At 48.8% G+C, this 27,721-nt stretch overlaps 1 protein-coding gene across 5 annotated transcripts in view; it reads right to left on the bottom strand.

Moving 5' to 3' along the window:
- Positions 1–27,721, bottom strand: part of FHOD3 (formin homology 2 domain containing 3) — a 194,728-nt gene that overhangs the window by 152,439 nt on the left and 14,568 nt on the right. For all 5 annotated transcript variants that reach the window (XM_077304679.1, XM_077304680.1, XM_077304682.1 and 2 more), the window contains exons 2-3: positions 25,462–25,568; positions 13,887–13,951 (exon numbers count right to left, since the gene is read on the bottom strand). In XM_077304679.1, coding sequence (XP_077160794.1) covers positions 13,887–13,951; positions 25,462–25,568 — 172 coding nt within the window. The remainder of the gene's footprint in view (positions 1–13,886; positions 13,952–25,461; positions 25,569–27,721) is intronic.

Genomic DNA, 27,721 nt, shown 5'->3' with positions numbered 1-27,721 from the left:
CCCTCTAAGAGAAAAGCAGCACAGACAGCAGAATGAAAGGTGAAGGAATCAGTAATCATTCAGTAGCAATATTAGGGACCAGGCTGAAGTGTTTTATGGCACGCTTAAAAATATATATATATTTATACCATGCCCCTGTATCCTCACAATAACCCTGTGGAGCAGTTTAGGCTGAGAGTAGGTGACAGGCCCAAAATCACCCAGCAAGCTTCCGCAGCATGTGGAGGATTTGAACTCAGGTCTCCCACATCCAAGGCCAACATTCTGCCCCACAGTAAAATAATGTCATCTCATTCTACAGATAACTTGTCTATGACTATCTTTAAATCGCCCGTAGCGCCGCGGGCGCCACGGACTAAATAAATGGTTAAGCGGCTCTAAGGCGGGATGTGTCCGTGATGAGGAAGGGTCCGGATTGGACCCTTCCTCAGGACAGACAATCGGAGGGACCAATCGGCAGGCGCTGTCCCTCTGATTCCCAGCCCCAGCAACTGCGAGCTGTGCGCGGCTCGCAGTTGCTCCCGGCCTGATGCGGTGAGAGGCGCGAAGCGCCTCTCGCCGCGTCAGGTCACCGCCGCCGAAAGACCGCTGCCCAGGGCAGCCCACGCCGCATCAGGACACCGCAGAAGAAACACCGCCGCCCGGGGCAGCCCCCCCGCCTCAGCCCACCGCTGCCGCCGCCGAAAGCCCGCCGCCCGGGGGAGGACCCGCTGCCCAACGGAGCCCCCGCCGACAGTAAGTGCCTAGCACCCGCTGTATTAATCATACAGCGGGCTTGATTACTTGTTGTTGTTGTTAGGTGCGAAGTCGTGTCTGACCCATCACGACCCCATGGACAATGATCCTCCAGGCCTTCCTGTCCTCTACCATTCCCCAGAGTCCATTTAAGTTTGCACCGATGGCTCCAGTGACTCCATCCAGCCGCCTCATTCTCTGTCGTCCCCTTCTTCTTTTGCCCTCGATCGCTCCCAGCATTAGGCTCTTCTCTAGGGAGTCCTTCCTTCTCATGAGGTGGCCAAAGTATTTGAGTTTCATCTTCAGGATCTGGCCTTCTAAAGAGCAGTCTGGGCTGATCTCCTCTAGCACTGACCGGTTTGTTCGCCTTGCAGTCCAAGGGACTCGCAAGAGTCTTCTCCAGCACCAGAGTTCAAAAGCCTCAATTCTTTGACGCTCGGCCTTCCTTATGGTCCAACTTTCGCAGCCATACATTGCAACTGGGAATACCATAGCCTTGACTAAACACACTTGATCATTGTTTGCCATGATCTTTGTTTTCTTGATGTTGAGTTTCAAGCCAACTTTTGCACTCTCCTCCTTCACCCGCATCAACAGGCTCTTTAGTTCCTCTTCACTTTCTGCCATTAGAGTGGTATCATCTGCATATCTGAGGTTGTTGATATTTCTCCCTGCAATCTTGATCCCAATTTGTGACTCCTCTAATCCCGCATTTCTCATGATTACTAGTATTATATATTTTATTACTTGATGTTACACACCCTAAGCAAGTAACAGCAGCAGCAGCAGCAGCAGTAGTAGTAATAACAAAACAATAACAAAACACTAGTCTGTAGAGCCAGTTTCACCAGCCAACTTTGACAATTCATATCCTAAAGGTACATCAAGAAAACATCAAGAAAACAAAGATCATGGCATCCGGCCCTCTCAATTCCTGGCAAACAGATGGGGAAGAAATGGAGGTAGTGATTTTATTTTCCTGGGCTCCAAGATCACTGCAGATGGGGACTGCAGCAAAGAAATTAAAAGACGCTTGCTCCTGGGGAGGAAAGTTATGGCAAATCTACACAGCATCCTAAAAAGCAGAGACATCACCCTGCCAACAAAAGTGCGTTTAGTCAAGGCTATGGTATTCCCAGTCGCAATGTATGGCTGTGAAAGTTGGACCATAAGAAAGACCGAGCGTCAAAGAATTGAAGCTGGAGAAGGCGAGTCCCTTGGACTGCAAGGAGAACGAACTGGTCAGCCCTAGAGGAGATCAGCCCAGACTGCTCCTTAGAAGGCCAGATCCTGAAGATGAAACTCAAATACTTTGGCCACCTCATGAGAAGGAAGGACTCCCTGGAGAAGAGCCTAATGCTGGGAGCGATTGAGGGCAAAAGAAGAAGGGGACGACAGAGAATGAGGTGGCTGGATGGAGTCACTGAAGCAGTCAGTGCAAACTTAAATGGATTTCGGGGAATGGTGGAGGACAGGAAGGCCTGGAGGATCATTGTCCATGGGGTCGCGATGGGTCAGATGCGGCTTCGTACCTAACAACAACAACAACAACAACAACAACAACAACAACCCTAATGGTTAGTAGAAAAGCTGAATAAGAGAACACTCCCCCCACCCCCGTAGCATCTGGACTACCAAATCAGTAAATGGGTTTGTTGGAAGCAGAAGGTGAGAGATTAGCCATGAGCCACCAACAGAGAGGTGAGAGGACTTTGAAGCATCTCAGCAGAGAGATCTGCAATCCGGTAATCAGTGATTTTAAGATTATTCAGCCTACCCCAGTTCATTAGCACAAAAAAGGTTCACTTTAACCGCTTTTTGTTGTTGCAAACTGTGGCTTTAAATGTTCTCTTAGCAGATATGGTACTTTTCATGGCTATTGTGCACACCCATGAAAAACCTCCACTTGGTTTCTGCTTCCTAAGAGACCACAAATGGGGGGGGGGGGGGGGCAGGAAAAGCTTGGAGTTTGACTGACAACCTCTGTTGCCAGTTAGACCGAGGCGGGTCAGCGCTGCTGATACTGAGAGACCTTTCAGCAGCATTTGACAGTCGATCATGAACTTCTAGCTCACCGCCTCATCGATGCCAGAATACGAGGAACAGCCCATCAGTGGCTGATCTCCTTCCTCCAGGGTCCTGGACAGGGTATTGCAATAGGAGAGAAAACATCAAACCACCGACTACTCACTTGTGGAATGCCACAAGGGGCGGTCCTCTCTCCTATCCTATTCAACATCTTCATTCGCCCTCTCGCACAACTGGTACGGAGGTTTGGGCTAGGTTACCATCAATATGCAGATGACACCCAGCTCTTCCTCCTGATGGATGGCTGCCCTGACTCTCCCCCAGAAGCATTAGCCAGCTGCCTGGAAGCAGTGATGAGATGGCTCAAGCAGAGTCGCCTGAAGCTCAATCGCTCTACGCAGGCCTGCCCTTAGCCTTGACCCAGAAACTACAGCTGGTCCAAAATGCAGCGGCCAGGATTCTCACAGCAACACTATGGAGATCCCACATCTGGCCCATCCTACATCAATTGCAAAGGTTACCAGTTGAATACCGGATCAGACTAAAGGTTCTGGTAATTACCTTCAAGGCCATAAGCGGTCAGGGCCCAGTGCACCTGAGTGATCTCCTCCCCGCCTATGCCCCCCAAAGAGCTCTGCGCTCCACTGCCACCAACCGGCTACTGGTCCCTGGCCCCAAAGAAGTCCGCCTGGCCTCAACCAGGGCCAGAGCATTCTCTGTCCTGGCCCCTACCTGGTGGAATGAGCTCCCAGAGGAGATCAGGGCCCTGATAGGACTAAAACAGTTCTGCAGGGCCTGAAAAAGGGAGCTCTTCTGCCAGGCATTTGGTTGAGACCAGGCAACCAAGCCAACATCTGCAGGGCCCCTGCCCCCCCTCCCCCCAGAAACCCAGTAGGACTCCTGGACCCGTTTGAATTACTATTGCTTATGTTATTCTGTTATACTGTCACCCGGTTATACCAGTTAATAATATGAATGTTATAATTAGTATATGTATGGTTCCATGTATAGTTTTAGTTACTGTTATATGTAAACTGCCCTGAGCCTTCGGGGAGGGCGGTATATAAATATGAATAAATAAACAAACAAACAAACAAATAAATGTGACAAAGTGCATTCAAAGAGACCAAGGGGGGCAGGATTCACTTTCCAGGGAAGCTCAATTGGCACAATCTCTATAAAGCTGCAATGTTGTCAAGAAGTAAAAGAGGCCTTTTGGGCAAAGGAGGGCAGAGGAGGGCTGGAGAGGTGAACCCACTGACTTGGGGGCCCTGTTCAGGCAGAAATGTGCCATTAATATCATTTAAATAAATAAGCAAAACTTCTCACTGAGGCCTAGAAACTTGGACCAGCTAGACGCCTTCCACAGCTTCCCATGGCCCGTCAGGGGCAGGTAAGCCACTGTTTCCCCAGGGTATGTTTGTACACCCAGCCATTCTGCATTGAGAGAGAAAGAGAAAATGTCTTCCGTGTGCTGAAGACACAGGCTTCTAGCCCCCTTCTGAGCCCTTCATTAAGATACAAATCCAATTAAGATACTTTTACAAGCCAAATCCCTAAAGCGTGGAAGGTTTAAAGTCTGCTCACGGACAGAGATAGAGTGGACACATGAGATCCACACGGCTGCAGCTAGCAGCCATGCAAAAAGCAATACGTGGGCTGCTGAACAGAAGCCATAAATAACTATTGACAACCAGCAAGAGCTAATATCAACAGCAAGGGCATACTGCAGAACATGCAAGCACAGCCAGAAATCTGAGTTTAAAAAGTGCTTTAATTAAGCCATAATCTAGCACTAAGAGCTTTCAGACAGTGGGAAATCTGGGTTTTTCTCCTCCGTGACAGATGAGTCCTTAGCAATCATCATCACTTTCCATTTAAATCTGTAATTTACAGTGAAAACCAATACTTAATTTTTCAAAGCTGTGATATCTATACAAAGAACATTAGGTTTCGAGGCCCTAATTATTCTCTAGCAGAGATTCCTGATGAACAGGTGGGATGCTGCACAAATCTAACACGAAGCAGGTAAATTTGTCAAGGTGTAACTATAATAGGCTCTTGTTTCCATGGGCTGACAGGTGGAAACAATTGCAGGTCTCTTCTCTTGTTTTTATGCAGTCTTCTCTTTCAAAAGTGACAATATAGGTTTTGGCCTGCAACACTCCCAACTCACACACCTGACTTTTTTTCTTGTTAAAAGAATCCTGTGGCAGTGGATTGAGAATTGTTTCTCCTTTCCCTTCCTAAAGACGCAAAAGCACTCCTGTCAGGTACATCCATATCAGCTACTAGAGACTGTCAGTACTGTGTGCCTTTGGGCTCCACCTCCCTCCAGTTGCCCCCGCCGGACCCTGCATCTCTTCACCAGGGAAGATGGCTGTTGTTCTCCAGGCGGCTGCAGCTATATCCGGACCTCCTAAGTACGAGGCAGAAAGCCAGGAACGGACCAGCAGCTGCTCCCCATCTCTTTGGCACTGGGCCGGAGGGAGTGCCACAGGGCCACGTGCTAAGGAGTAAGAACGGACGGCTGACTTCTTGTCTGTCCTTTGACTCGTGGCCTCACCAAAGATTCTCAAGACAAAACAATTACCGTAATTTAAAAAAAAACAACAGATTCATGTTTTCAACCACAACAAGCTCTGGACCTTTATTCCTCTCAGCCCTGAGGAAGGCACACGCATACGGAGCCTGAGCCAGCGTCTCCTAACAGCCATCAGGGCACAATATTCTTCTGGAAACCAGAGAATCTCAGGATGTTTCCTGGAGCTCTTCCAGTCAGGCCTGCGCAGATTCCATTAATGCCACAGCCTCAAGAGCTGCCAAAGTGTTTGCCAAGTTCGCATAATGTGTCCTTCCATGGCTAAGCCCTCACCAGATGAATCTACAAGGAGGTACATCTACGCTTCTCAGGTAATGGGAAGAACCAACCCTTATCTGGTATATTATGGATGGATTCCAAAGGCTCACGTGCTCAGGAGAGAAGGCACAAAGAGGCGATCAGAATATCCCAGGGAGGGGGGGGGGCTGTTAGGGCTTTCTTTCCCAATTCTAACATCTCACTGGGAATTTTTTAATATGTTCAGTACTGTTTTCAAATAGCCAGCTAGCACGGCACAATCGTTACAGCAGGGGTGGCCAAACTTAGCTCTCCAGATTAGCCAATGGCCGTTGAAGAGGTCGAAGCCCACAAGCTTACTCCAGAGGTCCGGGGACTACAATTACCATGAGCCTCTGCCAGACTGTCAGACTAGCAACTTGGGAGACCCCAGTTCAATCCCCTACTTCTGCCGCGGAAACTCACTGGTTGATGTTGGGCCAGTCAACCAGTCTCAGCCTTGCCTACCTCCCAAGGTTGTGATGAGGATATACTGGAGGAGAGGAGGGGAGCTGCTCTGGTTCCCCAGGGGATGGGGGAGAGGGATGGGATATTAAAAAGTAAATAAAACAAACCTTAAATATCCAACTTTTTGGGATGGTATTTCATTTCGCCCCCTTTGACAACAGTCTTGATATTTAGCATTGTGGTTTGTGCAGAGGCTAAAAGACACCCAGCGTCCCTCCTCTCACCTGAGGCAAGCAGTCACAGGCACTCCACGCCCACAAAGGCACAGCTAGCACAAGCCTATGAGGATCAAGGTCTTGTCTGTGTAAAGGGAACAGCTGGCTGCCATCTTACAGAGCTCTTCCTCAGCTTCATCTGCTTAGTGCCACTCGGAGCCTGCAAAATCCCCTGTCAGACTGAGTCAATCAAGGGGCTGACCTTTAGATTGCCTTCCAGGGCAGGGCACACCCAAAGCTCTTCTCCTTCCCAAATCAGACAGGAGCCACCCAACATCAGCCCGAGACAGAATACAAATATCTCCCTCCCCAGTTCTTGAAATTTGCTTCCCATACTGTCAAAATCCTCATCGAGAAATCAGATTAATTAGATCTCTGTTCTAATGGGGTGGGCTCTCGGTAGAATTTAAGAGTTCCATTTAAAATAGAACAAAAAAAAATGCAGTGTGATTTTATCTGCTGTTCTATAATCCTTTTCTTTTATCTTTCCAAAGCCCTTTAGAAAGAGATAAAAACACTTGAAATGGAATCGAGCCTCCAATTGTTTTTAAACTTCGCCAAGGGTACTTCGCAGCGGTTTTTCTAATGATAATTGCTATTAACTTATCAGCAGGAAATAAATGGCTGGGTAAACCCTTCCCCTATATGGGAATCCACTCAGCGGAGTTTTTGCCCCGTGTGGTTATTTTTAAGAGTCTTGTAAGGAAGAAAACAAAAGTGCAGGCTGAACTTTCTCAAGTCAGCCTTTTGGGTGCATCATTTAGACCAGGGGTAGTCAAACTGCGGCCCTGGCAGGGGCTCATGGGAATTGTAGTCCATGGACATCTGGAGGGCCGCAGTTTGACTACCCCTGATTTAGACGAAGATCCACGGTACCCTACCACTCTGCCACCAGTTCACCTTTGGTGCTCTCCAGCGGCCACCATGGCTGGGGCTCCCCCTCGGTGTGGCACTGCGCAGATGCTGCTGGCAGCACCCCCCCCCCCCCAGCAGGCGGTGGGAAGTCAAGGATGCTGGTGGGAAAGCAAGTGGGCCAGGGGCTCAGGCGGCGGCAACGTCCCTCAGCAAAAGACTACCCCCCCCCCGGGCCTCAGTAAAATTGTCAAGCGTTGAGTGGTCCACAGTGATAAAAAGGTTGCGGACCACTGATTTAGCTGACATCTCAGGTGATTTATGAGCTGAGATCAGGAGTACAACATGTATGCAGAAAGGGACTGGGTTTCCCAATGGGACATCCCCCTAGCGCAGTAGTCCTCAACCTGGGGGTTAGGATCCCTTTGGGGGTCGAACAGCCCTTTCACAGGGGTTGTGGCAGGGCAAGCATCTTGGCCAGAGGGGGCGCCATCCACACAACAGCCTTGCGGGGTAGATTGAGATAGAGCAGAAAAGAGTGAGATCAGCATGGTGGGACAAGAGGCAGAACTGAACTGAGAAATCCCGGGAAAAAAACAATTTATATACAACCATGAGCAATGGATCTTCATGCCATTGGTCAGTTTCGGTTTAATTTCTGTGAAAGAACCCTTGCATAGTTTTATAGTTGGGGGTCACCACAACATGAGGAACTGTATTAAAGGGTCGCGGCATTAGGGAGGTTGAGAACCACTGCCTTAGGGAATATGGCAGCCAACCTCCGGATGGGGGCTGGAAATCTCCTGGAACCACAACTGATCCCCAGATGACAGTAGCTAATTCCCCTGGCCACTTCTGGGGCACTGTACCCCACTGAGGTCCCTCCCATCCCCAAACCCTGCCCCTGTCAGGCTCCGACCCCAAGGGCTCCAGGGAATTTCCAATCTCGCTCTGGCAAACCCTGCCTTGCCCAGGTGAAGGCATGAAATAGCCACAAGTTGGTGGTGGGAAGTGCTATCAGGCTGCAGTCATGACAGCCCCATGGGGTTATCAAGCCGAGAGACCTTCAGGGGTGGTCTGCCTCTGGACCTCCTTGGTGGTCTTCCACCTAAGGACCAACTGGGCTGATCCTGCTTAGCTTCCGAGATCTGATGAGACTGATCTAGCCTGAGCCACCCAGGTCAGTCAAACAGAAGTGGTTGGCCATTGCTTGACTCCACATAGCAACTCTGGACTTTCTTGGTGGTCTCCGATCCTAAGACTAACCAGGGTTATCCTGGGCCACCTAGGCAGGGCAGCTACAAGTCAGATTCCCAATGATTTCCAGAGCAGATCTGTGACCCAGCCTGGGGATGCTTCCAAGAAAAGTGTAACGTGCTATTAAGCCCCACGACAGGAGCCCGGTAAGAGAGCAATCCCTATTCATGCATGGTCATAGCTCAGCGGAGGGGCCCTGCTCCACCCAGCTGCTGAATGCACCTCCAAGTACTGCAGAAAGCCTAAGAGCGGCCCTCCAGAATCACTAAACATCCTTTAAATAAATAAACTCTCCTCTGTTTCAAAAGCAGTTTGGGAGGGCTGCCGTTTGAAGAAAACACACATATGGGTTCACAGAACTAGTTTGACAATTCTGAAAAGAAAATGTCGACGGGACAAAAAAAGAAGCTTTTACATTGCAAATATGATTCAGCCTCATATCTGAGCACACCCTTGAGATACACCCAAAGTATCCACTGAAACCAAAAATAGAGTAGGTTGACAGTCGGCCAATATGGGTTCTCCCGGATTTGTCGAGCAGCTCCAGCAAAGGGAATGCCAGGACCAGCATTGAGTTTCAGCAAACTAATCTGAACACAAGACATTGACAATGGCCCACATACTCAGTTTGGAAACGGTTCAGATCCAGTCACGCAAGAGAACGCTTTGCTCCCCCTTTCAAAGTAACGCTTAGTCTCAATTGGGACACTTAATACACAGACAAATGCTTTCTTTTCATTTCCAGGCTACGTCTGTTCAGTTATTGCTTACAATGCAAAGCGTATAATTTGACGTATGTCATATCCAGGACCCAACATTATTAACTGCGTGCAAAAAGGTTTCATCTTTAGGTCGGAAGGTCTGTACGAATATCCAAATAATGGAGGCTTCCAGCAAGGAGTACAAACAGGACAAAGACGCAGAACTGTAGCAGGATTTTTAGCATGTTATTTATGTGCATCAGACAGAGCAAAGGCATCGTGGAGCAAATAATACACTTTCCTTCTGATCCACTGGCAGGGCATGAGGTCTGATTCGACTGCAGTCTGACATGTCCTAAAACAACTTCCCAAATCTGGTTCAAAGGCACACTGTGATGTAGTTAGTTCATTGCGGACATCATGGAAAACTAGTTACTGAAAGCCAGGACGCAAGAGCAGAAATATAAACACAAGAAGGGAGCATGAAAGCACAAATCCCCTTCGTGGTGGCCAAACAATGGCTTGACGGTGATATCTGAACTGGGCCTGCAGGTCTGGAATGAAAGTAGCAAAGGAAAAAAAAGTCTCTCGTTGCTCAACTATAGAAGAAGAAGAAGAAGAAGAAGAAGGAGGAGGAGGAGGAGGAGAAGGAGAAGGAGAAGGAGGAGAAGGAGAAGGAGAAGGAGAAGGAGAAGGAGAAGGAGAAGGAGAAGGAGAAGGAGAAGAAGAAGAAGGAGAAGGAGAGTTGGTTCTTATATGCCGCTTTTCCCTACCCGAAGGAGGCTCAAAGCAGCTTACAGTCACCTTCCCTTTCCTCTCCCCACAACAGACACCCTGTGAGGTGGGTGAGGCTGAGAGAGCCCTGGTATCACTGCTCGGTCAGAACAGCTTTATCAGTGCCGTGGGGAGCCCAAGGTCACCCAGCTGGCTGCATGTGGGAGAGCGCAGAATCGAACCCGGCATGCCAGATTAGAAGTCTGCACTGTTAACCACTACACCAAACTGGCTCTCTCTATGATGATATTTAGTGCACAAGATCCACTGGGCCTTCTGTGAGTATAATGGTCAGTCAGAAACCGGAGTATTCCAAGTTCTCTGCTAACCAGGACTAGTTCCCTACAAGTTGTTTGTTAGAACGTTTTCAATGACCCAATGCAGACCCAAAGCCCTGCTCCGATTGCCTAGTTCCTCCTGGATTGTCTATGTACGAGCAGGACACCTGCTGCAGGTTCACAATGTTTGGGGGCCCTGGATCTTTGCCCTGGTGCCTCTCAAATCTTTTCCTGCCAGGAGAAGCCTGTTCAACAAGTGGAAGAGAAAAACAGAGGGTCACAGTCCTATGCCTAACCGAAGTCCAAATGTGGAGCTAGGCTCTCTAGCACGACAATCCTTTTGCATTTGGGCAAGGGAGACATTCAAGATCTGCTCGTCAAGAGGACTCGGTTTGATTGCTAAAGGCCTGTTTCCTTCATCCATGCCACTGACAAATATGGATTCTCAGCAGTACTATTCAGAGTGGCTGGCAACTCCAGGAAAAGGCACACAAGGTGTGTCTCTTGAGAGGGTGTCTTTTCTTCCTGTGCCCAGCTGAGCACAGGTGAGGCGCTCTGAGCCATCTGGCATCACCTGCAAAAGGATGCCGTGTGCGGTGCTCTTCCCTGTTTTTTTAGCCCAACGGAAAATGAGCTGAACCGCCAGCTCTGCTTAGAAATGGTTCCAAAACGGCACGCACAACCATGTGCTAACAAGTGTTCAGCTAAATCGGTTTAGATTAAATCTGCTAATGAAAGACAGCATTGCTTATCTCAGCTTTCCTTTTCAGGCTCCTCATTAGATTCGGTTAAAATATAATTGGGGGCTGAAGACTCCTGGAGCCAAACACATTTTAAAAGAAATCCCATCCTGTTCTCTCTACCAAAGACCCCAAGGCAGCTCACAACAGACCAATAAAAAACTTACAAAACCCTCCAGTGAAAAATGCTGGTCAAATTCCCATATCAAAATACACACGGAACTAGCAACAGCGTCAGCTGTAATCCGTGGCAGAAGGACGAGCCAAGAGTATAGGATCCCTTTGATACACCCATTCAAGCCAGGGCAATAAGAACAGCATCCGCTGAGATCAGGGCCTCGAAAACACCCAACAGCCAAACTGGAACATCCGTAGCAGATCGGGACAATGACAACAACAGGCAACAGGACGTGAATGAACAACATTGGGGGATGCCACACATTTTGCAGCGAACCTGTTCAGCAGCCCAAGTTACTCTCTTCTGCTCTCCTGATCAGACTCTGTGCTGACCGGGGACGGGTTTGGATTGTGTGGGCCGACTGCGGCCTGGGCTTTGGATCACCACCTCAAAACCGGCAAATCTGGAGCAAGTCCAGAGGCAGCGCACTCCAGGATGAGAGATCAGAAAGATCCACCGTCTCCAGCTAACCTAGAACGGTCTTCCAGCTAATCCTCCATCATGTGGTGCTGAAACATCTCTTGGGTTGAGCTTCTGCGATTGTCCCTCCTCAGTTCAGACACCAACCTTTTATGGCTTTTGTGGCCATACCAATCCCACCATCCCCAGCATCATTTTGTTTGGTTGTCAAAAGTGGCTTCCCTCTCACAGGAAAAGCAGGCCAGATTGATCTCATTGTCTTCTGCAAATTATGTGTTGCTCAGTCAGAATACGCCAACATTCTCCCCCTCAAGTAATTTCTCCCCATGTTTATACACAAAGCCTACCAACATTGGGGTGGGTCACAGAGAATACCCCAGCCCACAACACTGAGTGCTACTGGAAGGGAAAGGGCACCCTTAACGGCAGGGGACAGCCACAGGGTGGCAGGGATCACCCCTCCAGCACTATGCTGGTGCTCCACTACTGGGTGGCTAGAAAAGCTGGTGCAGGAATCTCTGGGGCGAGAGGAATGTGGGGAAAATAAGAACATCAGAACAGCCCTGTTGGGCCATCCAGTCCAGCCTCCTGTCTCACACAGTGCCAACCAGTTCCTCTGGACAGCCAACAACAGGGCATAGAAGACAAGATCTTCCCCTGATGTTGCCTCCTGGCCCTGAGATTCAGAAGATTAGTCACCATGGCTGGTAGCCCCTGATAGGCCTATCCCCCATGAAATTGTCTCATCCCTTTTTAATGCTTTCAGTGCCTTTGATCCATGGCCATCAGAGCCTTCTTGTGACTGATCATGGGAGGCAATCCCAAAGTTCAACTGATTAGCAGGTTTTCAGCAATACTGAGCTACAGCGGCGGGGAGGGGAGGGAGGAGAATGGGGTATAAATGTTAAAGCAACTACATTAAAAAGAACTGACACCGGAGTCCACGCCCAGCCAGGAATCTGGATGCCCATGAGCCATCTCAGTCACAGAGCTACTCTGGCCCTTTTTGTCCCTGGCCTCCGTGTCCAGCGAGGCCCTGTTTAAAACAGCAGTGATTCAGCAGTCGCACCGTTACAGAGGCTGCGCCGTTTGTGCTGCGCTAGCAGGACTTGCTCCACATGGGCAGCTTCCCTGCCCATTGGTTTCCCTTGGCTTCCCTCTGGGACTGCAATCTTCCACTCCAAATATTTCCCGTCCCTGACCCAGCAATAATGACGGTTCAGCTGGCCAAGAGCTCCGTGAAGTCAAGCCGTAATGTCTGCTCTTAAAATACAGTTGCCCGCTGCGGGTGAGCAATCCCTCGGCTCCCCATCTCACATTCACACCCCTCACCCGATGCGGCAGATCCAAATGCTCTGCTTAGCCGAGCCGAGCAAAATCTCATTACAAAGCCCTCTAGCAATGCTACCGGAAAGTCTGCCAAAGGGTTCTTTCCTGGCCTTCCAGCCCACTGGAAGCCTACAGGTAGGGGCCGGCCTATTCATTCCCTCCCCCACCCGCTCCTAGGTGTGCCGATTTCAATGCATTGTGTCCCCCCCCCCCTTGCAGTGGGCTCATGGCTGGGAATGTCAGGTGCTGGGTCATTTTCTAGGAAGCCATGCTAGACCCGGAAGGGCCCTGATTAAGGCAATTTTCAGGTTTGTAATTCACAATTTGGAAAACACTGATATATATCTTAATAAAATAAGAGTTCAATAGCACCTTTAAGACCAACAAAGATTTATTCAAGGCGTGAGCTTTCGAGTTCAAGCACTCTTCCTCAGACTATGAACTAACAGTAGGAATATATAAGCAACAGTTAATCCTGTTACATTAGTAAACTGTGTCGCAGCATCCAAACACAGCCACGTGATAACTCCCTGCCAAACTGATGTATCTGTGATTCTAAAAGCCCAGAAGCTTTAAGGCAGGGGTAGTCAAACTGCGGCCCTCCAGATGTCCATGGACTACAATTCCCAGGAGCCCCTGCCAGCGAATGCTGGCAGGGGCTCCTGGGAATTGTAGTCCATGGACATCTGGAGGGCCGCAGTTTGACTACCCCTGCTTTAAGGCCTACAGAGCAAAGCGCACTGCCCCATTGAAAGTTCGGCTTCATGTGCAAGCCAACCAACCGGAATTGCACATACAGCTAAAATCAAAGCTACTTGCTCTAAATGGTTTCTTCCCACTGAGTGAACTGAAATTATTTGTATGTCGTGAACATGTAAGAATTATTCTGATTTTTCTTCCCTGACAAGTCAGATCGGTACAGCAGTTTCAGGACGACAGAGTGATTTTATATACATGCCAAAGATTGTGATCTAAAAATGTTCCAATTGTATTTCAGACATTTCCCCATTTGAATCAGTGGATGTTCACTTACCAATGCAGGCATGGACCCTGACCGACAGCTGGGTCCTCAGAATTATGCTGTGCTTTTTGCCCCTTCTGGGGAGGGAGAAAAAAAGAGAGAGAAAAGCTTGACGTGAGAAGAGCAGGTCCTAAGATCCAAAACTACAGATGCAAAGCTCAGTGCCTCCACGTCTTCGATCCTTGCACTGGGATCACTGAGCAGATTTTGCACAGTCGGCTTCTGGGTTGTCCCCTGCCCCTCCCCCCAGCTTCTGCACAGCTGCTGCCTCTGGGGGACTGCAGGAGGAACAACCTGTGGCTAGGTTTTATTCCCTTTTTATCCCACTGTTCTCCCCAATGGAAACCCAAGACAACCAACACCCTTCTCCGTTTCACCCTTACAACAACCCTGCAAGGCAAGTTCAGCGGAGGGTGTGTGCCTATCTCAAGGTCACTCAGGGACCTTCCGCGTCTGAGTGGGGATTTGAACCCGAGTCTCCTGGCCCCTAACCACTACACCATGCGGGTTCGCGTGCTAATGCGTGTGTGCAAACGGCAAGGGGATCACGCCTTCTGTGGGCCTCCCCTGCACACCTGCTGGACAACGATCACTGGTGGACTGTCCTCCCTTCCCCCAAATCTCTCCCCTGCCTTTGGTCTCTCCTCCTCCACCTGCCCCTGCCAATCAGGTGTTCATTGTTCCATGTGTGGGCCTGCAGCATGGAGCCCCCTCGGCCCCCAAACGCTAATGTTTCCCAAGTGGGGGGGGGGGGACTCCTTGCAGCAAACATGACCAAGGAGCACTGAAGTTCTGGCAGAGGCAGAGAGTGGCCAGGTTGCGCTGGCCCTTGCAGGAGAGAGATCAAACAAGGAGAACATGTGTTCTATCCACTGAATTAATTGGTGTTGACTTGTTTCTCACTGCTGTGTCTCTCCTGGCCCTTGTGTTTCCGCCCCAGGCTCTTTGGGTCTATTGCCTTGGACCCTGAAAAGACTAAGCTCATAACTGCACTGCTTCATGTCAAGTGGCTGCCCTGTGACTTGGTTCCCCATCCATGGCCTGCAGCCCAGTGCTGCTGCCTAAGGGTTTCCGGGCCTGGAAGGGTCGCAGACCACTGCAATGATGCCCAGAAACACCCCTACCTTCAAGCAGCAACATTTCACGAGGACTATTTCAAATCCTACCACACTGTACAAAGACCACAGGGGAGAGGTCTTCCTGACTTCCCCACCACTCGGCTGGGAGGCCTTTTCCGTGGCAGCCCCATAATTACGGAATGACACACACACACATTCCAAAAGTGTGCCAGTCCCCTTCACTTGAGATCTTTAGGAGGCAAAGGACAAGCCTTCAGAATGACCCAAAACTGAGTTTAGCTCCAGGGCCTTAAGACTAAAATCAGCTTCAAGGGAACAGGTGCACATTCTTGAGTGTAAACCAAACAGCTACAGAGAAGTCTTTCAATGTATTTATTTTTGTCCAACTTTTCCTCCTAGGCACTCAGAAACATACCTGATTCTCCCCTCTTCCTCCTTGTGAGATTGGGCAAGGCGTCACCCTGTAAGTATCATGACAAGCTCACATTTGAACCTGGGTCTCCACACCCCTACTCTAACCAAGCCAGCGTCCTTCTCTTTGATGGAAGGAAATTCTCTCTCTCACACACACACACACACAGAAACACACTGTTCATTTCATAGGAAATGCTGTCCACACGTGAGGACTGATGCTCAATTAGTGATCAGGATTTTAATGTACTCACAGATAAAGCAACGGAAGCCAAGATATTGGGAGAACTACAAGGCTTGTGCTAGAAGGACCACAGAAGAGTTAAAGCTATCCTTTCCCCCCAATATTTTAATTTTTTTGACAATTGTAGTCACTTTTCTTGCCAAGACTTAGGGCAGATAACACAGAGTTGAGTCAGCAACTACCAACTGGATGACATATCCAATAAACAAGCAATCATGTTTGGATTGCAGAAATAGAAAATGGGAGCTGAAACCAAGAAGATTAACACAACACATTAAGCGATTCAAAAATTACAGGAAGTCACGCTTGTGGCAACCCTATACAAAGTAGGACAATCCCCATCACGTTTCCAAAGGCAGGGGTATGTAAAAATATTTTTCATGTAAAAATATGTAAAAAATAGGGATTTATATAAGGGTAAATTGTCAGGCAAGGGTTAGCTTAAGTATGGTTCGGGTAGGGGAGTTTTTAGGGTTAGGATGAAAAGCGGGGCCTAAAAACTAACTCTTCTCCAAAGAAGAGCTGTGCATGCTAGTCACCATCCTGAATAACTGGATCTACATTGTTTGCAACCCCCTCAAAACAATACAAGAGCCATGATGCAAAACACGGCACATTAAGAACAGAACAGCTGGCTGCTTGGTAGGATTTAATTTCTCTGGGAATGTCCAGAAATTTCAGTTTCCTGAAAAACTCATTCCAAAACACTAATGAAGCCCTTTCCTGGCTCTTAGGGCTGCTTGCATCTGTCAAGGGGATCTCCTCCAAAGACTTAAATAGTCTTCTCAGGACACTTAAACAGAAACCCAGCGACAGTTTGAAGACTAACAGAATCCTTTCTTGTAGTAAGGGGCTGAGACAGAATTAACCTCATCAGGTGCATCCATGACTTCTCACTCACAACACTAGAGCTGGGATAAATTCCACAGGTCTTTCAGGTATCCTGGAAGGAAACACAGGGATGGTTGACAGCTGCTTCAGAAGAGGAGACGCACTAATGAGTGTGCTTGTGCGGATTCTCCAGGAAGAAATACCCCTACTAGGGAGAAGGAAGGAAGCAGAACTGAGCAGGGAGTGGATCTTTTTGCCTGGAAAGAACATTTCGGAAAGGAGGTGACAAAGCACTGACACTGGAGCATCCCAAGAAATAAAGACAAATTATTTTTGCCACTTCCAGAGCGCAGCTTACTTTTCTATCTAACATTTAGGTAACTTAAACTGAAAAAAAAAATAGGAAGTCTTTATTTCAGCCTTTCCTCAGCTGTTGTAAATTGGCACTTATGTGCTCAATATATTTTGTTTTCTTTTGTAACCAACAAAATGTCTATGCTAAGAACAAGTTAAATCCTTTTTAATTCCATCTGTGGTTCTGTGGTCTTTCTGCACCCTAGGAATTGGTGTATTTAATCTGCAGTAACCAGAGAATTCAAAGGCGGTTTTCTTTTTTTAAAAAACTTGTCAGGATGCATGACTTCAACCCCCAGGTTTCATTCCCCAGAATTGGCCTTTGGCCCAAAAGTAAATTGACCCAAATGGTAAAGGGGGAAATGCACACATAGTAACCTTTTATTTACTAGGGGAAGTAAACCTACCAGCCTGACTTTCTCCCTGCTGATACCAACAGGAAAAGATACCAGAAAGAAGCAGACTAAGGAGGGAAAGGGAGATCTTAAGGCAGGCAGACAACTCAGGTCCTTTCCCCAGGGCAAAACACAACCCAGGTGGCACGGTTGCCCTGCAGAGGCTGTTTTTCCACACAAAAATGGAGGAAGTGGGGGGGGGCTGAAATGTTGTGGGTTTTTAAAGATATTTAAACCCCCTTTTATCTAATGGGGATCCAAATCAACTACCAACATCATTCTCCTTTCCTCCATTTTATCCTAACAACAATCCTGTGAGGTAGGGTAGGAAGAAAGTATGTGACTGACACCAGGTCACCCAGCAGAATTCAAGTCACAGGCTTGTCCTGTCCTGCATCTATGGAGCTGGGGGGGGGGGAGGGATAAGTGAGCCTCCCCCCCCCCAGCCCCATTTTTATCCTCACAGCAACTCAGTCAGGTTTGCATAGACTGAGTCAGAGTGACTCACCCAGAGAGCTTCATGGCAGAGGGGGGATCTGAATCCAGGTCTTCACCATCCCAGTCAGACGTTTTCATCACTACATCAGCTTTCATGCGAAAGAAAAGCCCTTTGCCTTAGGCAGCCCCCGTCGTCTGGGGCATGGCAACAAACATGATGCTCCTGCAGGTAAACTGACCACCTGGCAAAGCCACCTGATGCTCCTGATGTTCAGATTACCTCCTGGCTGCATCCCAAGGAGCCTAACGTCAAATAAACGCTCCTGGTTTGCTTGAATATTCTAGGTGCAGAATTACATTTCTTTGCCACAGAACTGGTGCACCTTTGGAGGGTTGGTAAAATATGTGCCCTTCTTTGATGATGAAAATTTATCCCAGTAAGAAGGAGGGGGAGGGGGAGGGGGAGAGTTGATTCTTATATGCTGTTTTTCTATATCAGAAGGAGTCTCAAAGTGGCTTACAGCCACCTTCCCTTTCCTATCCCCACAACAGACACCCTGTGAGGGAGGGGAGGCTGAGGGGAGCTCTGAGATTACTGAAGAAGAAGGTTCTTAGATGCCTCTTTTCTTTACCCAAAGGAGGCTCAAGGCAGATTACACTCCCATTTCTTCTCCCCATCACAGACACCCTGTGAGGTGGGTGAGGCTGAGAGAGCCCTGATATTATTGAAGAAAATGAGTTGGTTTTTATATGCCACTTTTCTCTACCCAAGGAGGCTCAGTCGCCTTCCCTTTCCTCTCCCCACAACAGACACCCTGTGAGGTGGGTGAGGCTGAGAGAGCCCTGATATCACTGCTCGGTCAGAACAAGCCCCTTACTATATGTGCCGCTGAAGTGAGCACAACTTAACTTAACTTACAAATCCATGCCCACGTATCTCCAAATTTTGGAGACACGCCAGCTAAGAAGAGCATTTCTAGTAGCTCGCTTAAATATCTTTCCCTCAAATGTCACCCGAGGTAGATTTTTGAAGATCCCTCCTCAGGAGAGATTTATTCAAGGCATGAGCTTCGTCAGACAGGGAACATCACAGGGAAGATCACAGTCTGAAGATCACAGGGAAGATCATAGTCTGACGAAGGGTGCTTGCACTCGAAAGCTCACGCCTTGAATAAATCTTTGTTGGTCTTAAAGGTGCTACTGGACTCTGATTTTATTGGGCTACTTCAGACCAACACGGCTACTCATTTGAATCCCTCCTCAGGAGAGATACTGTTTACATGGATGTAGTGTCCCAGACATGTTGTACCGTATACTTCTGGTGTGTCCCAAGTTTGAAGTATATCGCCGCCCGTTAGCTAATTATCTGAAGAAATTGAAATTCAGCTGTGTTAATGAGAAACACTGGATTAAAATGATACTAAATGTGAGGGACTCAGCAACTATTATAAAAGTAGCAAAGTTTTTACTGTCAATTTTAAATGAAAATGTTTTACAATAGATTTTACATCTGGAATGGTTGGAAATTTTCGTTTTATGCATTGCAATTTTATGCCAGTAAAGGTACTCTGAATCTGAACAAGCCCCTTAGGAGACAGGTGGGGCTGAGAGAGCTCTGTATGAGGCGAGACTGGCCCAGCAGGCTTCATGGGGACGAGGAATAGAGGAGCAAACCTGGTTCTCCAGATTAGAGTCTGCTGCTCTCAACCACAACACCCTGCAAGATGCAAATCTTTAAGAAATTTAAGTCCCCACTTAGTTTCAAGCTTTATCCCATTCTGGAAATGACTTAGCTAATAATATAGATAAATGAGGCAGATGGTGCTTGGTTCTAGTGGCCCATTCTAGCATGACCAGGGAAATTCTGATGGCCACTTTGGGGTCAGGAGGTAAATTTCTTCCAGGTCAAACTGGCCACGGATTCTGGTTTTCTGAGGGAGGGGACAATCATCTAGGCATGAAACTGGGGTCACTGTGGGTGGGCAACTAGTTGAGAGTTTCCTGCATGGTGCTGGGGACTAGATGACCTTGGAGGGTCAACCAAACTAGTAAGGGGAAGGGATGAGGGGAATAAAGCTGGGCAGATTGAGACAGCATAGGGCTTCAGAGACAATTCATGAACAGGATGAAGTTTGCTGTATGCAACCCTTGTCCCTGTATGGCTTTACTCCAAACTGGACTAGCAACAGATATTATCCAGTTTAGAATGGTAATGGGAAAGGGACCTATGTGATGGAAGCGAATCATTTTGTGTCTGGCGTCATTGTTTGGTCGTCATTTTGTGCCTGCTTCACCCCCCATGCTAGTTCAGAATCCCAAAGGTGCAACAGACTTTAAAAGGCTGGGGACTCCCACTTTAATGGTTGAGAGTTTTTTCTTGGCAAGGACCTCCCCCCTTGATGAAAGTCTTGCACTGCCGTTTGACCCCCTCAGAGTACAGGTGAGACGACGTCTCCTTTTCCTTCCAGGCTTGTCCCCAGAGTCCTCGCAGCCAGGTGTGGTCCCTCTCCTCCGACATGTCAACCACATCAATGTGTCTAGCTGGGGGTGGCATCAAAACAGAGTCCAGGCGGGAACACAGCACTCCGGCTCCATTTCCAGGGGGTCTGCAGGAGAGCCAGTATAAACCGCCCCTGGCTCTTGGATTAACACAACCCGTGTTCTAAATGGGAAGGGCCAAACTCACCTCCTGGGTTACCCCACCCGTGCGCCATGGCACGCTGACAAAGCCAATAAGGATGTCCCAGAATAACCGATAAAATGGCCCTTAGCTTCCCATGTATTCTTACTCAGCTTGCCATACAGACGTGATAAGGTATCTGGGGTGACTAATGGTGTTTACTTGTTCTCAGCTTTGTTTTCGTAGCAGAACACTCCCTGGCAGAACTCTTGTGGCTCAAACTGCCCATTCTCAGGACCTCAGTTAATGCAAACATCCAAATTCTCCAGGCAGCCCCCCCCCCCCCCGTGCATTCCAGGGGCAATGGAGCTTGGAGTAATTCTTATTGTCCAAAAGGCCTCAGACTTTTCCCAGGCCCATTTAGATAATCAGATAACGATTATTTGCTTCAATGGGGGAAAGATGCTAATTAACTGTTACCTTCAAGATGTAGTGTCCCACCTGAAGCTTGTCTCTGGATAAACCACTATCTATAGTGCATGGACCAGGGGTAGTCAAACTGCGGCCCTCCAGATGTCCATGGACTACAATTCCCAGGAGCCCCTGCCAGTGAATGCTGGCAGGGGCTCCTGGGAATTGGAGTCCATGGACATCTGGAGGGCCGCAGTTTGACTACCCCTGGCATGGACAATGGAGAAATGAGTAACTAGCAGATATTCAAAATGGGGATAGGTTTAATGGCACCTGCTGAACATGTGTACTTATATCTCTTTAACCTATTTAAATTTCCGTTTCAGATTAAAATAGCCCCCCAGTTGTTCAAGAGATACAGGTCCCATCCTTGGAGCTACAAACTAAAGCAGGAGTGCGCAAACCGTGGCCCTCCAGATGTCCATGGGCTACAATTCCCATGATCCCATGCACATCTGGAGGGCCACAGTTTGCCCACCCCTGAACTAAGGAGACAGACACAGAATACTTCTATCCAGCTGGGGCCAAACTAATATTCTCTTGCTGCTGTTCTTGAACATGTGATGCCACTTTGCACTGAATGAGACCTTTGGGCTCATCAAAGCCAGTACTGTCTACTCAGACTGGCAGCACCTTTCCAAGGTACCAGGTAGAGATCTTTCACATCTCATCACACCAGATCCTCTTTAAAGGAGGGGACGCCAGGGATTGAACCCAGGACCTTCTGCATTCAAGCAGATGCTCGACCACTAAGAAAGGGAGTAGTAAAGGGGTACGCATATTATAATGAGCATAACCACGCCCACCACTTTGCATACTAATTGAACTATTTGCATAACCACACCCCCTGACGTCACCGGAAGTTGCATCATCATGCCCCACGCCCCGGAAGTGCCACCATGTCACCATGCCCCTTGCCGTCACCGGAAGTGCCGTCATCATGCCCCACCCCATGCGCCCCCTGACCCGGATGTGCCACCATTATGCCACACATACCCCTGACGACACCAGAAACGGCACATCATGCCCTCTGGCCCCTGCCCTGGAAGTGCTGCCATTATGCCACATACACCCCCCCTCCCTCGAAGTGATGGTGTCATGCCCCCACCTTCTGCCTCCTTTGCCCCCAGAAACAATTTCCACAGACCATGCTCCCACCGGAAACACAGCCATCTTTTTAAACCCCTCGTGACAGCGTTGGAAGTGACATGCAGCATTGACCAACCCTCCCTACTGGGTCACAACCAAAGGACGACCATGCGTTCCCTGTAGCAACATGCCCTGTCACCTCGTTCCATTTCCATGGATTCATTAAAAGCCTCATCATTTTATGTGTCCTTTTGAGTTAATGTTTTGTCTTTCATTTCCACGGATGCATTAAAAGCCTTGTGATTTTCTGTGTCCCTTTGAGCTTCCTCATCTTCAGATTCCTCAGCAGGATTCCGGTACATGCAATGCAGAGGATTGGGTATCCCCAAGGCCACCTCATCTGCAAGATGGCCTGCAACAGGATGGGCTCCCCAAGAGGGTAGCATTGCACTTTCTATGTTTGCAAGGCCATTTACCTCTGCAGTTGTAGGGCATTTGGCCATCTGGGCCTCCTCACTGAGGGGCCAGTAAACAAAATGAGTGGGAACATCCCCATCAAAGCTACCTGTAGTTGCTGTAAAAGGTAAAGGTATCCCCTGTGCAAGCACTGAGTTTATGACTGACCCTTGGGGTGACGCCCTCTAGCGTTTTCATGGCAGACTCAATACGGGGTGGTTTGCCAGTGCCTTCCCCAGTCATGACCGTTTACCCCCCCCCCCAGCAAGCTGGGTACTCATTTTACCGACCTCGGAAGGATGGAAGGCTGAGTCGACCTTGAGCCGGCTGCTGGGATCAAACTCCCAGCCTCATGGGCAGAGCTTTCAGACTGCATGTCTGCTGCCTTACCACTCTGCACCACAAGAGGCTCATAAGAGGCTCATAGTTGCTGTAGGGAGGTTAAATACCTGGCACCTCATGGCAGCATTAGGTCTCAGCATGGGTGGTGGGGTAGCAAGTATTAGGGGCCTGCTAGGAGTCTCCATGTTTTCAGCGAGAGCTGTGGTGAGTGTCTGCTAGCACAAGTGGCTTCTTTCCTAAAATCACTTCTTTGGGGAGGCTGTCCCAGCCTCTTTGCTATTGGTCAGAGCTGACAGGGCGTGTAAAAAGATGACTGCGTTTCCAGTGGGAACATGATCTGTGGAAACTGTTTCCGGGGGCAAAGGGGGCAGAAGGTGGGGGCATGACACCATCACTTCCAGGAGAGGGGGGTATGTGGCATAATGGCAGCACTTCCGGGGCAGGAGGCAGGGGCCAGAGAGCATGATGGCACCGCTTCCGCTGTCGCCAGGGTGTGTGTAGCACATCCGGGTCAGGGGGCACATGGGGTGGGGCATGATGACGGCGCTTCTGGTGATGTCAGGGGGCGTGGTTATGCAAATAGGTCAATTAGTATGCAAGGTGGTGGGTGTGGTTATGCTCATTATAATATATATATACCCCTTTACTACTAAAGGGCTCCTCCTCTAAAAAACCACATGAAGTTGCCTTTTACTGAATCAGGCCTCTGGTTCATCAAGGTCAGTACTGGCTACTCAGACTGCAAGGAGCTCGCTCTCTATGGTCTTAGGCTGCAGTCTTTGCATTTACCACTTGATGCTTTTAACTGGGGTTGCCAGTAACTGAACCTGGAACCTTCTGCAAGCCAAGCAACTGCTCTGTGTCTGAGCCGCAGCCCCTTCCCTTCCCTGCTGGGAGCCTCCAAGTGGGTCATGGACCTCTGGTCGATGTCAAGAGGATAGAGTATTCTTCCGCCTACTTCTGCACCAGATCCCATATTTCATCTCTGGTGTCCCCAGACAGAGGAGATCAGAACAGTAGAGCTGGGAAAGAACTCTGCCTGGCCTCTATCAGCCTACAGGCAGGTGAACAGGATGACTGGTAAGATTAGCAAAACCATCGCTATGTCGTTTCAAAATATTGCCAACAGGTCGAAGAAATGACACTGCATGACCTCAGTCTCTCTGTCCTGCTGTTGGACCTCCAGAGAGACTGGTCGGCCCTCGGGTGAGGCAGGGTGCTAGGTGAACCACTGGTCCGATTCAGCAGGGCTGTTCTTACATTCTTAGACAGATTTGGCAACACACGAAGAAATGTTTTGTCCACTGAGCGGTCTGCTTGAAGGACACAGAATTGACACACCCACACCCACACCCACACTGTCGCCTGATCTCCCCCTCCAGCAAGACTGAACATTCAACAGAACATTCAACTCTTCACCAGTCTCTTGAAGGGTAAGGCAGTGGTCCCCAACCTGCGGGCAGCGGCTCGGTGCCGGGCCGCGAAGGCCATGGCGCCGGGCCGCGGCTCCCATTCCCCGCCCCCCCCCCCGCAGTAAAAAACTTCCCAGGCCGCAAGCTTGCGGCCCGGGAAGCTTCTTACTGAGGGAGGGTGGGGAGAGGGAATCAGGGCCGGGCCGCGCATGGCGCGGGCTCGGCCTGTGCGGGTGTGGCCCGCAGGCGCAGCCCGATGCGCGGGCGCGGCCCGATGCCCTGCCGGTCCCCAGCCTCAGAAAGGTTGGGGACCACTGGGGTAAGGGACTCGTGGTCAATTTCAGGCAGGGAGGCTACAAATGTTGCTGGTTCCATCCAGCAGCCCCCCAAGGCTTTCCCCAAGGACAAAACAAACAAAGCGGTTCTTTGTTTTACAACATAGGAGGGTCCTAACATAATGACTGGGGGGTAAACGGTCATGACTGGGGAAGGCACTGGCAAACCACCCCGTATTGAGTCTGCCATGAAAACGCTAGAGGGCGTCGCCCCAAGGGTCAGACATGACCAGGTGCTTGCACAGGGGATACCTTTACCTTTAACATAATTACTGGGTTTTTAAAAATAATAGCAACAACAACTACAACATGGGGGGAAGGAAACTGATGACACAGGATGCTTGCCTGAAGTGGCCCACTAAAAACAAAGGAGCTAGCAGGGGCCATTCCCCCAAGCTGTCTTTGAATTTGCATTGCTCCCTGAGGGGGGGGGGGATGAGCCACAGCAAATGGAAAAGGGGAGCACTTGGGCACTTGTCCCATAGGAGGGGGGGAAGGGAGGGGGGAGAGAGGTTGGCAATGAGACCAAGACATAACAAGTGTGTGTGTGTGTGTGTGTGTGTGTGTGTGTGTGTGTGTGTGTGTGGAGGGTTATGCCATTATGTTATTGTGCATGTTTGGATTTTTTTTTTAAGGGAAGGCAGGTGAGGCAGGAGCGAGGCACACCTACTCTCCCAAAGGAAGTATAAAATGTAAGCTGCAAGCAGACTCCTGGTCAGAAAGACCCACAAAGGTAGAAGGTGGGGCGCAAAATTGGGATTGGTATCTGCTGCGGAAAAGGCCCCAGTGATTCTTCCTGACCAATATTTTAATTCTCATGTTTATGCATTACAGTTCTGTTTTTGGCAGTTTTAATGATGTGGGGGTTTGGTTAGTTTTAAAATGTGGTTTTATTGTATAAAAAGTGGTTTTATCATATAAATTGTTACTCGCCTGCGAAAGCAGATAGGATACAAATTTGTTAAATAAAATAAATAAAATTCTAGTAAATCTTCTTCCAAACCTTTCTGGCGTTCTTACTTCAGTCTTAAAACATATTTTTTCACACTAGAATTCCACCATTTCCACAGACTGCCTAAATTTCCCATGGACCAAAATATAGACACTTACCCAGAATCCTCCTGAAAACCTTCCAATTCATCCTTCTGCTCTGCCAAGGTAGACTCTAAATCCAAGTAAGCACCATTGTGAGACAACTGCAATGCACAGTCATCCAGCTGAAAGAGAGAGAATACAACATGCTCCAGTTCTCTGATGTGAAATAAGACCCTCCTCCCACAGAGACAAAACAGATTGTTTGTTGTCATATCAAACCTGTAAAGCACTTGTATTGTGAAAAATGTTGGGTCAAATAGCCCAAAAGCAGATGCATTAAATGTCACCCATTCCCCCAGGACAGCAAGCCTAAAACACAAGGTCAGCATTCTGAATATCAGTTATTTTTGCATTTACAATTCAGAAGTTGCTCCCTCAGGCTCACTTTCTTCAGATCACTTGTTCACCCAGTCAATTCAGCCTCGCCATTTCTGCACGCTTGGATTCCTCTCTGATTTCCCCCCAGAACTGCAAACTTTTTCACCAGACACCACAACCATATGGCTACTCCTGGCACAATCACTAATCCCAAAAGGAAGGGCTGCAAGAAGCCATCTGTTCTGGCCCTAAGTAGGCCAGACCAGGATGCAACAGTACAGCCTGTTGCAAGCGCATAAACCACATCAGGGGCAAGCATGATTAAAAACACCTTCCCTGCCTCTCTGTACGTGAGGTGACAAGTAAATCTTGTCTGGGCCTCCTTATATATGTTCTTCCAAGTCAGTAGTCAACCTGCAATGATTTTATTGTACATTTGGGACCTCAGCTAAAAGTAAAATGAGCCATCCTTGGTCAACAGCAACCACAGATAAGCAATGCAGCCTCACGGGGCCATTTGTTTCCTGCAGGGGATCCCAACGTGGCACCAATGGATGCTGACCCCTTTCTTGGTCCTTTTTCAGAAAATGGGTGGAAGCAGGTAGGACTTTTGCCTGACCACCCGATGTCACAACCAAATGGCTACTCCTGACCACAAAGTGTCTGCCTGACCACTGGAGATTTGATGAGCTGAGCAGATTTTTAAAAAGGATGCGTTGGCAGCAGCTGCCACCACATCACAAAACCTTCACTATGTGATTACATTATATTATTTATTTATTTTCGGATGTTTATTCCTGCCGCTCTCGGGACCGGCGTGTGGCGGATTACAATGGTCCAAATTAAAACCTCCCCAATAAAACCCCATTAAAATATCAAAACCAGGAAATAAAAAGTACAAAAAAACAAGAAAACATGGCGGTGCGAATCACTGATAACAACTACCCGTTCCCCACATAACGCCAGTGAAGGACGGAGGAGGAGGCAGCCGTAACCCCGCGCCATAAGTGACCCTAATGAATTGCTGCTTAGCATTGGCTGCACATAAGCAGCACCAGCCCTATTGTGGCTGTGTCCACCGTGCTGAGCCCGAATTCCAAAGGGGTCCACAGGCTCAGAAAGGCTGGGGATCCCTATGAGTAGGCTAACATGACCCCTTCCAACAAGCTTCCGAGAAATGTCCTACTCTATGGAAGAAATCCTTGAACACAGAGATGTGCAGGGCATTTCAGTCAAGATGGCTGCTCAGACCAAAGATTGCGGCTGATTCTGTCCACCAAAATAGCCCAAGGCATCACTCCAAGATACACCGCCCTGGCCAGCGCACAGAAAACAGAGCAGTCAAAAATGTCAATGATGAAACAGTTATTATTATTATTATTAATTGGATTTATTTCCCGCCACTCCCTGTAGGCTCGTGGCGGGTCACAACAGTCCTATCCCCATTAAAATACCCATTAAAAGACTTTAAAAGAATCCCAACATGGCAGAAGCTCTCATTATTCCCACCCCTGCTATCAGAGCGGCAGGGAGGGTGGGGAGGAGGTCTAACTTACTAGGTCCGGGGGGGGGGGGAATGCTGGCACGCATTCGCTGACCCCGGCCTCAACCAAGAAACCTCGTTCGCTGACCCCGGCCTCAACCAAAAGTTCTCAAGCCAGAATCCGAACTAAATAAGGCGGAGCTACTGCACGATAGTAGAAGGAATGGGGACCCCATGGAGACATTCCTAGCTCTAGACCTCTCTCTCTCAGTCAATATGAAGTGAAGCCTGGGCATTACCAGTCCAAAGTCCTTTCTGCATTATAAAGAGCAGTTGGGACCATCCGTATAAATCTACAGCACAGACAGTGGGACAGTTATGGTTGTGCCTGAGTATGACTCCCCAAGAGCTCCACTGTGCTCACACGAACTTTCGCAAGAATGACAGTGTGGCTTCCAGAGAGAGAGCATTTTG

The sequence above is a fragment of the Paroedura picta genome, chromosome 11 (assembly GCF_049243985.1).
Source record: "Paroedura picta isolate Pp20150507F chromosome 11, Ppicta_v3.0, whole genome shotgun sequence".
In the NCBI taxonomy this organism is placed as follows: domain Eukaryota; kingdom Metazoa; phylum Chordata; class Lepidosauria; order Squamata; family Gekkonidae; genus Paroedura; species Paroedura picta.
The sequence above is the reverse complement of the archived record's forward strand: the minus strand, read 5'-3'. Positions and strand labels throughout refer to the sequence as shown.